General features: G+C 36.4%; 1 protein-coding gene and 1 pseudogene across 1 annotated transcript; one reads left to right on the top strand and one right to left on the bottom strand.

Annotated features, from left to right (window-relative positions):
• Positions 1-5,173: 5,173 nt before the first annotated feature.
• Positions 5,174-6,109, top strand: LOC126063802 (olfactory receptor 4P4-like). Its single transcript, XM_049862184.1, has one exon. It carries the CDS (start codon positions 5,174-5,176, stop codon positions 6,107-6,109), a length of 936 nt encoding a protein of 311 aa, XP_049718141.1.
• A 4,768-nt stretch (positions 6,110-10,877) lies between these two features.
• LOC126063803 (olfactory receptor 4P4-like) lies at positions 10,878-11,810 on the bottom strand (annotated as a pseudogene).
• Positions 11,811-12,201: the final 391 nt, after the last annotated feature.

A 12,201-nucleotide genomic window follows, 5' to 3' on the forward strand; every position in this document is an offset into this window, starting at 1 on the left:
GAAGAGTCTTCCTGAGGATTAGGATATGTGACACAGCCTTGAAATCATTGGGAGGACTCTGTTGGGCAAAGCAAGATGGAGGACTTTCCAGTGTGGGGAAATCAACTGGAGTGCACAGTGGTGAGTGCATAGCATATAGCTGGGAAATGGTGAGCCAGCCAGTCAGCTTGGAGAAGACAGTTCGCTTGAAGGGCAGTGGGAGATAAACCAGTTCTTACATCTTGGGACTGTGTTTGATGTCTGAATACTGAATAGTATGTAAATACTACTGTATTTCTCTCTGGAAAAAACAGGCATAGATAGAGAATTTTGTTCATGGGATAAGGCAAGAACAGCTTGCTTCTATGGAGTTTAATTTGGCACACACAAAAGGGTTGTTTTCATTATTGTTTTGATGATGATGATGATGATGATGTAATTTTAAATTTAGGAATGGTAGAAAGTGGCTAACAATTACTGAATGTATAACATCTTCCAGGCATTGTTTCAAGAACTTCACGTTTATTAGCTCATTTAATTCAACCAATAACCCTAGAAGGAGGTATGACAATTATCTCAATGGCACAGAGACAGAAACCTAGGTACAGAGACAATAATGAATTTCAAAATACTGTATTTTTCCCTAGCCTCAGTTTTTCTAGGAGAACCAGGGAAAGCATGGAGAAGGAACAGGTACCTAAATATGGTGTTCTCCACAAACTAACAGCTCCAGGAATCACACTCTAGCAGTACCTGGGGAGCTGTTCCGAGATCATCCAATGCAACTCCTGCATTTCATCCACAGAGCCTGAACTCCTGTGGAATCAACTGCTAAATGACAGAGAGGAAGGGAAAATTAGATCTGCTGTGTGCTAATACCGTGATTTTACCAGACGGTTACTTGGAAAGGAAGCATGTTGTTGTCAGATGCCATCCAGTCAGGTTTGACTCCTAGGGACCCCGAGTAGGACAGAACACAGGCTGCTCCCTCCTGTGCCATCCTCAGTCAGGTTTGACTCATAGGGACCCCGAGTAGGACAGGACACAGGCTGCTCCCTCCTGTGCCGTCGTCAACACAGCAGGTAGGACTGAGCCCGTTGTAGTGGCTGTTGTGTCAGTTCATCTTGCCGAGTGTCTTCCTCCTTTTGTTGACCCTCTACTTTACCAAGCATGATGTCCTTGGCCAGGAATTTGTCCCTTCTGATCACATGTCCAAAGTAAGGGAGACAAAGTCTCACCATCCTGGCTTCTAAGGAGCATTCTAGCTGTACTTCCTCCAGTAGCTTCTTCTGTTTAAGATAATATGAAGAGAATAAATTCTGTAATGGAATCCTGCAGCTTGTGTGCGTAGAGTCTGTAAAAAGTTAAGGGAGAAAAATGGTTGAGCAAAGCAGGCTGCATGACTTGTTTTATGCTGTGCTGGAGGGACCTTTTTTTATATCAGAAAAGTGGTGTTTCCATCTGGGCAAACATATTTGATTGATAAGATGTAATTCAAATGAGTTTTCTAAAAATCTACCTTTTTTTTAAAGTTTAGGTAACTAAGAAAAAAAAAGTATTTTGTAATAAATTCATGTTGATTATCATATCACCTCTTCATGCCCAGAGTAACATGACAACAACATTGAAAACTGCATCATGCTTTATGATTTTCTCAGTCCTTATCCATCTATCGTCTTACATTGTAAGACTTTCGGTGATATTGACTCAAGCAAAATATTCACATTTATTTAGGAAATCAGAACAGTATAAGAAGACCATATCAATTTTTCAACTAAAAGGAACTTGACAATGTTAACGTTATTGATTCTTAATGCACTTTTACTTAGGATAAATAATTATCATTGTGAACTCCTGGTCTTAGTTTCCTATAAGGATCTTAGTTGGGTTCCAGATCCATGTAGTCACAATTCTTAAATATTGTAGACTGCATTTAAAAGAGAAATAGGCAGTCATATTTATAAAGACACTTTCAAATTAATTTAACATATATTCATTAATAACATAAAATATATTTATAAAACATTTCCATTTTCTGAATATAAATACAAGTGTATGATAAAATATTTGCATATTAGAGAAGAGCATAAATTGAAAAATTAAAATCAACATAGTCTAACTATCAAGGAATAGCCATTGTTAACAATTTGTTTAAATATTTAATTTCACAGAAGAACAGAAACTGAAGAATTGCTAAACTTTGGATAAATGTTTCTTACAAAAAGAAGCACTGACTCTTAAATAATAACCCCCAAATCAAAAAAACTATTAAAATGCTTTTCAAGCCCATATAGCTCAATAAATTTGCTTACAGAAGAACACATTCAACTTAATGTAAAAAGCACAAGACAGCAATGTTGTTTAAAAATGTTTTAATTGCTTTAAAAAAATGTTGAACCAGGAATGAAGTTTAAAAACTCAAGTTGCATTTACTCTAAACCTACAAGAGACGTAAACTTAAAAAAAAAAAAAAAACGCAGAGCTGTAGGTATACAAAAAGCAGAGCTACAAAAAACATCTCGGGAAAAAAATCACCTTATAAATGCAAAGAAATTACAAGTGAATTCAGAAAAATAATCTGTTCTGTTTAATCCTGAGTTACCTGACAAATGGATGACTGGTTATTTTTAATATTGTATTATTTGTTCAAAATTGTAGTACATTTTTGTTTAATTCCAAATTTTTTCCTTAGTTAATATCAGTTTAGCAAAAGCAATCGACTGATAACTGAAAGGTCGGCGATTCAAAACCACCAACAGCGCCTCAGGAGAAAGATGTGGCAGTTTGATTCTGCAGAGATTTACAAACTTGGAAACACCTTGGGGTCACTATGAGTCAGAATCGACTCCATACCAGTCGGTTTGGTTTGGTTTTATGGGACGAACAGAGTCCCAAGTTGGTGAAAACGGTTAATGAATACACTGCTATTCAAAAAGTTGGTAAAAGGTTGGTGGTTTGAGTCCACCTGGAGGCACCTGGGAAAAAAGACTTGGTGATCTACTTTCAAAAAGTCAGTCATTGAAAAGCTATGAAACACATTTCTACTATGACACACATGGGGGTGTCCCATGAGTTGGAAACAACTCAATGGCAACTGGTTTGTTTTTATGTTTTGTTTTTTTCATGTGTCAAGCACAGTATAAATGCTCCCCCCACCCTCATTTTTGTGATCTCATTAGGAAAAGCCTAGTCAGGTAAGTAGTATGGTGACCTCCATTTTATACCACCAGAGACCTAATGAGAGTTGAGAGAAAGGAGATAAGCTGCATTGTCCAGATCTTTCTCCAAAAGTAGTTAGTCAGTCAATACCTCCAACTACCCCAGAACAACATAGTAGAGGACTAGAGAGAGTCCAGCATTGTGACTCCCTCGAAAATTCTGTATTGAAATGTGTGGTGAGGAAGAAGGACTCCTCCTAACAATATCTTCTTAACTCTTTTTGAAGAAAGTTATAAAGATTTTTTAATAGTTCTTTCTTCCATGGTCAGTTGTTTTTTTGTTTGCTTACATCATTCTTTTGTATACTTTAGGATTTCTACAAATTCTGTTGATTCTCAATTGCCCAATCATATTAACAGAATAACTATAAGTCAGTCTAGAAAGTATGCACAAGGTTCTCTACTTTATGTAGGTCACGCCTCTAAATATTGGGGTTAACTCCACAGCTTTTCACTTGTGGGATATGCCTATTAAGACATATGGCAAGAGATAAAGCTGGCTGGCTGGTGACCTCCTAAAAAAAATCCAAGATTGTCAATATCAAGAAGCCTTTAATCTTGGGTAGAATAACTGCATTTTAGTCTTCTGTGCTGAGATCCTTTTTCTTTCTTTCTTTTTTTTTTTTTTTTTTCCTTCCAAGTTAAAAACACTTTAGCCTTCTCTTTGGCTATATGACCTATGTTAGTATTTGACAGCTCAACTCCTCTTCTTTATCTAAAATTATTTCTTCTGGTTTGGAACTGGGTATGTATGCTACAAATACTTACTTGGCACATACTTTCTCAACAGTCCTACAATAAATCGCTTAGATAAGATACTTTGAAATTCTCCCTATTTCTAGAAGGTAACACAGCATAGGGTTTTAGAGCACAAGCCACAGCCTAGTCTAAAAAAAAGAGCCTGTTGCCATTGAGTCGATTCCAACTCATAGCAACCCTATAGGACAGAGTAAAAGTAACCCATAGGGTTTCCAAGGAGTGGCTGGTGGGTTCGAACTGCTGACCTTTTTGGTTAGCAGCCAAACACTTGACCACTGTGCCACCAGGGCCTCAAAGCTAGTCTACGTAGTTTCAAAACCAATATTGGTTGCTTAATAGATTTGTGAGCTTGTATCTATTTTTATCCATTACTTAACCACTCAAGGTTTCACTTTCCTCATCTGAAAATGGAAAAAGTAATACCTGTTTAGTGAGAGAAACTGAACACATAATAGTTCATACATGTAAAAATATAACAACGCCTTCTGAGTAAAATCTTAGTAATCATTATTTATTTTTTTTGTTTTGTTTTTTGTTTTTCCTAGAAGTTAACATTACAAGATTCTGATTGTGTAGTAAGAAGCTGTCTTACAAATACCTAAATAGTCGGACAGTTGCAATCTTATATTCATGTAATTCTTCTGGGATTATTAAATTATTCCATACCCCATTTTTCTAGCAAATGATGAAAAATAATCTTGTGAGGTACACAAAGCAGTTTTCTATGAGGATCCCAGAGGTTAGAGGACCCATCATTACTATGAAACTCATCTTGGTTTTCCCTAAAAAGTTCTGTTGTATGCCTGTTCTCACAGTGTACTTATTATTAGTGCCCGGTTTCACTCTCAAAAGTCTCCAGTTCAGAATACATTACATGGACACCTGCATAAAATTATTACTGATTATTTTGTTAATTTATTCTTGATCATAAAAATTTTGTTTCCTAAGCAAAACAGTCAAATTGCACAAAATCTTGGATTGTACCTAATCTATCACTGTATCCTCAGTTCTTAGAACAGTAGTGCCGCTAAGTGTTCAAAATAATTTTGTTGAATGAATAAGTGATTTCTATGAACCTGAAGATAACGTGGGTCTAAGAAAATGCATTTGTGTCATTTCAATTAGATAATAGATTTCCTTTTCCTTATCAATAATTTGTCTCATTAACTTTGTCATTTCAGGTAACTTTTCAGAGCTATCCATAATTTCATCAAAACATGGAAAATAGAAATAATGTTACCGAATTTATTCTTCTGGGACTTTCTCAGAATAAGAAAGTCAGAATGCTCTGCTTTTTATTTTTCTTACTTTGTTACCTGACTATATGGTTGGGAAATCTGGTTATTATGATTTCTATCACATGCAGCCAGCTAACTAACCAGCCCATATACTTCTTCCTTAGTTACCTTGCTCTCTTAGACCTTTTCTACACTTCCACTGTGACACCCAAACTAATGGCTGACTTACTGACAGAAAGGAAGATCACTTCTTATAAAAACTGCATGACACTTTTTACCACACACTTCTTTGGTGGTATTGAGGTTTTCATCCTCACAGGGATGGCCTATGACCAGTACGTTGCCATCTGCAAACCACTGCACTACGCCATCATCATGAACAGGCAAAGATGTAACTCAATTCTCTTAGCGTCATGTGCTGGGGGGCTTCTACATTCCCTTGGTCTATTACTTCTTACAATTTTTTTGCCTTTCTGTGGCCCCAATGAAATAGGTCACTATTTCTGTGATGTCTATCCTTTGCTGAAACTGGCCTGCACCAAAACAGACAAAATAGGTTTCTTAGTGATTGCCAATTCTGGCCTCATGGGAATGGTGATCTTCGTGGTTTTGATGGCATCCTATGTTATGATAATGTATAATTTGAGAGCATACTCTGCAGAGAGCCGCCACAAAGCACTTTCCACTTGCAGTTCTCACATCACTGTTGTGATTCTGTTTTTTGTACCTGTCATCTTTATTTATATTAGACCCACAACAACTTTACCAGAAGATAAAGTGTTTACACTTTTTTACACAATTATCTTCCCCATGCTCAACCCTCTTATCTATACACTTAGAAACGTGGAGATGAAAAATGCCATAAGGAAAGTGTGGTGTAATCAAATGTTTGTGGAAGGGAAGCAAATGATTTGAAGGGCACTTTGAGATGCAAATAAATATCTCATGACAACTCCAAACCATGTAAAAGCCAAGCCTTGAACTACAGCTCGTCATCAGTGGTGTTCTTTCAGTTCCTTTCCTGACTTGCTTTCCTTCTTTTAATTCTTCACTAGATTGTAAGCTCCGTGAAGGTAGAGGTCATGTCATGTTTATTTCACTGCTCTTTTCCTAGTAACAAGCAAACTTTCTACCATATACAAGAAACTCAATAAATATTTATTGAATTAATATATAAATATCTTATGGAATAGCTCTTGTTCTCATACACTATTGGAATCAGCTCCCTGTATTAATAATCCATTTGAACATTAAACATTACCATATTGCTGATATTTATTCCTCTTCACTTATTTTTCTACTTCTATGTATATGTTGGCTTCATACAGCTACGATAGTGGGCAAGAAAGGCTTCTATGTGGGTCCAATCAGCCAATGGCCAAACTGGGCAGCCCAGACACTGAAGAATCAGGAAGCATAGTACTGGGTCAAAGCTTTTGGAGTGATTTAGGTTTATTTACATATTCTTTTCCCAATATTTCAACAGAATCTTCATATATGATAAGCCTATTATTCATAAGGTCTCTTCTTACAAGAAAAATAACCAATTTATGTATTAAAAAGGATCACACACCCTCCAAATTAAAAAGGTCTAACTAGAAGTCTCTCTCTCTTTTTTTTTTGTTTAATAGTTCTTCTGGTGATGTTGAAAAAGTCAGGATGGCAAAATACACTGACAGAATATACCCCTTTATATAGTTAAAAATCTATTTTAAAGCCTTCAATCTCTAACCACTTTATCATGTTTCTATAACATTAATCTCTACAAAATTTTATAAGAAATAAAGATAATACAAAATATCAAATAGTCACAATAAAAGGAATTCAAACCTCACACATCATAAGCCAATGAATCCCTGTCCTACAGGGTATCTCTATATAACCCTATATGACCTAGATATATGTACACATTTTATGAATATGTCTCCTAGTTAGTTTGGATGCCATTTTCAATGTAGATAAATATATGTTATAGTAAAGTCACATCATATATACTTAAGATGTGAATTGAATGTGGTTTAAGTTACCTAAGGTCACAAATATTCCTCAATTTGTCTGTCAGTTTGTGATACTGTGGGGGCTTGAGTGTTGCTGTGATGCTGGAAGCTATGCCACCAGTGTTCAAATTCCAGCAGGTCACCCACGGTCAACAGTTTTCAGCTGAGCTTCCAGACTAAGACAGTCTAGGAAGAAGGATCTGGTGATTTACTTCTAAAAAATTAGCCAGTGAAAACCTTATGAATATGAGGGGGATATTTTCTGATATAGTGTTTGAAGATGAGCCCCGCAAGTTGAAAGGCACTCAAAAAACAGAATGCAGAAATTATTGAACAATGTTATTAGTATCGCATGCAAGTACAATTTTGCTGACCATCATTTAAAAGCAGTTGCAGCAGTACATCAACAGGGAACTGCCAGAAATTAAAGGCAGATTCAGAAGAGGACTCAGAACAAGGGATATCATTGCTCTTGTCCAATGGATCCTGGCTGAAAGCAGAGAATACAGGAAAGATATTTACCCATGTTTTATTGACTACGCAAAGGCATTTGACTGCATGGATCATAACAAATTATGGATAACATTTCAAAGAATGAGAATTTCTGAACACTTAATTGGGCTCATGAGGAAACTGTACATAGACAAAGAGGCAGCCCTTAGAGGAGAACAAAGGGCTACTGCGTGGTTTAAAATCAGGAAGGGTGTGTGTCAGGGATGTATCCTTTCACCATACCTATTCAACCTGTATGCTGAGCAAATAATCCAAGGAGCTGGACTATATGAAGAAGAACATGACACCAGGATTGGAGGAAGACTCTTTAACAAGCTGTGTTATGCAGATGACACAACCTTGCTTGCTGAAAGTGAAAAGGACTTGAAGCATTTACTGATGAAGATCAAGGACTACAGCCTTCGGTATGGTTTCCACCTCAACATAAAGAAAAAAAATCCTCACACCAATAAGCAACATTATGATGTACAGAGAAAAGATTGAAGATGTTCAGGATTTTATTTTACTTGGATTTGCAATCAACTCCCATGGAAGCAGCGGTCAAAAAATCAAATGACACACTGCATCAGGGAAATCTGCTGCAAAAGACCTCTTTAAAATGTTAAAAAGCAAAGATGTCACTTTAAAGGCTAAGGTGCTCCTGATCCAAGCCTTGGTGTTTTCAGTCGCCTCATATGCATTCCAAGGCTAGACAATGAATAAGGAAGACCAAAGAAGAACCTATGCCTTTGAATTATGGTGTTAGGGAAGAATATTTAATACACCATGGACTGCCAAAAGAATGAACAAATCTGTCTTGGGAGAAGTACAGCCAGAATGCTCCTTAGAAGCAAGAACAGTGAGACTTTGTCTCACTTACTTTGGACATTTCATCGGGAGCGATAGATCCCTGGAGAAGGACATCATGCTTGGTAAAATAGAGGGTGAGTGAAAAAGAGGAAGACCCTCAAAGAGATGGATTGACGCAGTGGCTGCAACAATGGGCTCAAGCGTAACAAAGATCACGAGGATGGTGCAGGACCAGGCAGTGTTTCCTCCTGTTGTACACAGGGCTGCTAGGAGTCGGGAGTGACTCGATGACAATTAATAACAACAATAACAAGGTCACAAAACTATTGAATGACAGAGATGTGATTCGACTATCCAGACTGCAAGACACTTAGTCTATTAGAGGTGTCTGACAGCTGAAACTCACAGAGGAAAGAGCAAAAAACGTCTCATATCTTGTATGTACTACAGCATTGGGTGGAATATTGGACAGGGCATAACTCCCCATACTAATTAAATCATTTCCCCTTTATGTCTTTTGCCCACTGTTTTTTTCCCAATATGCATACTTATTTCTCACAAGTTCAATATGCCTAGAAAGTGACTCCATTGTCCTGCTTGATATGTCATGGATGCTGCTACTTTGACTATTTTGACATTCAATATATAAGATCAATAAGGAAAACACACTGGCTTTGCCACCAAAAGAAAGAAAACAAGCCCGTCAAAACACATGATATTTTTAAGTAAAATATTTTTATATAATTTATAGTAATTTTGTTGTTACTGAGAATATACACAGTAGAACATACACCAATTCAATAATTTCTTCACGTACAGTTCAGTGACACTGATTGCCTTCTTCAAGTTGTGCAACCATTCTCACTCTCCTTTTCTGAGTTGTTGCTCCTTCATTAACATAAACTCACTGCCCCCCAAGCTTCCTAGCTAATATTTCAAGTTGATGTTGTCAATTTCATCCCATATAGATAGATCTTAGAAGAGCACAATGCTCAAGACAATTAAATAAAAAATTTTAAGTAAAATATTTTACACTTATTACCTAAATTCAAATTGAAAAAAAATCATAAAATAATATTTGACGAGATATAGAGACTACATTTGGTAATGTGGACCTGTGAGCTATACTTCCTCATACAGAAATATAAGATGGGCATTTTGTCTGTTTTTTGTTGTTTTTTCTTTACTTGACTATTTAACTGCCTCTCTAGTTTTCAGTTTGATGTTAAAAATTATTTCATCATCCAAGTTTCAGTTTACTCATCAGTAAAATAAAGCAGATAATTAGGTCATTATTTCAAAACTAGAGTTTATGTGGCTTTTCTTTAAGAGGAAATGATTCTCACAAATCTTTTGCTGACTGAAATAAGTTATAATGTTACAAGATTACTTAAACGTGTGAATATAAGGATTTTATGCTTATATGTCTTATAGTATGAAAAAATATTTTTAAAGTATAAAGTAAATGTAAATAAAAATGTTAAAATCTTTATTTAAATACTGTTTTACCAAAGTTAATAACAAAAATAATAAAACAATTTTAAAAGTTTCTTTTCAAAGCACAGTACTTATTTTTTCACTACACTTATTTTACAGAAACACTTCTAATTTTTCTATATACTTATTATTTCTTACATAAATGATATTTTATTGTTTAGACCCTACATAAAGTTTTTTTTCTTCTTATTTAGCATTTTCAGTGAATATTAGAAAAGCATGGGCTGAGTGGAAAAAATGGTTCTTAATTTCTGATGCTCCTCTTTTGATGTGAAAAGCAGAAAAAATAACAGGCCATATATCCGCAACCAAACCCTGTGCCTTTGAGTCGATTCTGACTCATTGTGACCCTACAGAACAAAGTAGAACTGCCACATAGAGTTTCCAAAGCTGTAATCTTTATAGAAGCGGAAGGCCACGTTTTTTTTTTTTTCCCATGGAGTGCCTGGTGGGTTTGAACCACTGACAGTTTGGATAGCAGACAAGTACTTAACCACTATGCCAACAATCCATACAGCCCTTCAAATGTGGGATGATAGATATCAATGGAGCTTATGTAAATTTGGAGATTCTTCGTGGAACCAAAGCACTCAGGAGATAGAAATGTGGGCTCTGATTATGGACAAAACCTAAAGAAAAAAGTACCAAATAAAAGTACAACAGTTGAACATGGATATAATGACTCAAAGTACCAGGGAATCATGTAAATAAGAAATACAGATCAATGAAGAAAGACCAAGGTCGTTTAAGGTAAATTATAATATTAATGAACTGATATCAGTGCCTATGCTTATGGTTCTTATGGTCAGTTCTTGCTTTAATAAACTTAAAATGTAGCAAACTCATTTGGATAGGGTGTGGAATGAGGAGTAGATGTGCCTTTCAGATCATTTGCCTTCCAACCAAAAATGGATTCTGGCACCAACTTTCCTCATCGCAGTCTTCATCTCCATGTTTCTCAAAGTGTAGATCAGAGGGTTGAACATGGGGCCAATGATGGTGTAGAAAAGAGCAAATACTTTATCCTCCGGAAAAGTTATAGCTGGTCTCATGTAAATGTACAGGATAGGCGCAAAGAAAAGAACCACAACTGTTATGTGGGAACTGCAAGTAGAAAGAGCTTTGTTGCGGCTTTTGGCAGGGTAAACCCTGACGATGTATAATATCAAGAAGTAAGACAACATCAAGACAACAAAATACACCAAACCCATCATGCCTGAATTGGCAACAACCAGGATCCCAAAGATGTACGTGTCTGTGCAGGCCAGTTTCAGCAAAGGATACGCATCACAGAAGTAGTGATCTATCTCATTGGGGCCACAGAAAGGTAAGTTGATAGTGAGGAGACACTGCACAAAGGAATGCAGAAATGCCCCAGTACAGCAAGCAAAGATCAATATGTAACACTTCCTCCTGCTCATGATGACCGTGTAGTGCAGGGGCTTGCAGATAGCCGCGTAGCGGTCATAGGCCATCACTGTGAGAATGAAAATTCCTATCCCAGCACAGAAGTGCATAGCAAAAAGCTATGCCATGCAGCTAGCGTAAGAAATTGTGTTTGTTTCTTCCAGTAAATCAGTGAGAAGCTTGGGTGTCACTGTTGAGGTATAACACAGGTCTGCGAGAGCAAGGTATTTAAGAAAGAAATACATGGGTTGGTCTATTAGCTGACTGTACGTGATGAAAATGATTATGAACAAGTTTCCCATCCAAATAGCTATGTAACAAAGTAAGAATAATAGGAAGCAGAAAGTTTTAATTGTCTTTTTCTGGGAAAGTCCCAAGAGAATAAATTCTGTGACGTTATTGATATTTCCCATGGTTAATTCTCAGAGGGTATTTTTTTTTTATAACTGGTAAAAAGTTGCAAATTAGCATCAGAAAAATTGATTAAGCATGTGTGAATCAGAGTGAGTATTGCAGAAACAAATTTAGTTAATCGATCAGCTATCTTATAACATATACAGAAAGTCATTAATGCTAAACCTTACACAGGTAGGCTTACTATATAATTTACCGTTCTGATCAGGCTATTTTTGAGAGTGAAAAGGAGAGATAGTAATAGTTGTAATAGCTCAAGTTACAAGTTACGAAGTACAGTCACCTCATGGATGGGATGCAAAAGGGAGCTTACAGAAGATGCAGTTCTTGTCCTGGAGTAGCTCATCCTCTTGATAGGTTGAAAGAGGACCAGAATGAAGTGTTCAAGTG

Source organism: Elephas maximus, chromosome 20, assembly GCF_024166365.1.
Source record: "Elephas maximus indicus isolate mEleMax1 chromosome 20, mEleMax1 primary haplotype, whole genome shotgun sequence".
Lineage (NCBI taxonomy): Eukaryota > Metazoa > Chordata > Mammalia > Proboscidea > Elephantidae > Elephas > Elephas maximus.

Coding starts and splice junctions, on each gene's coding strand:
- LOC126063802 (XM_049862184.1), top strand. CDS start 5,174: ATGGAAAATAGAAATAATGTTACCGAATTTATTCTTCTGGGACTTTCT.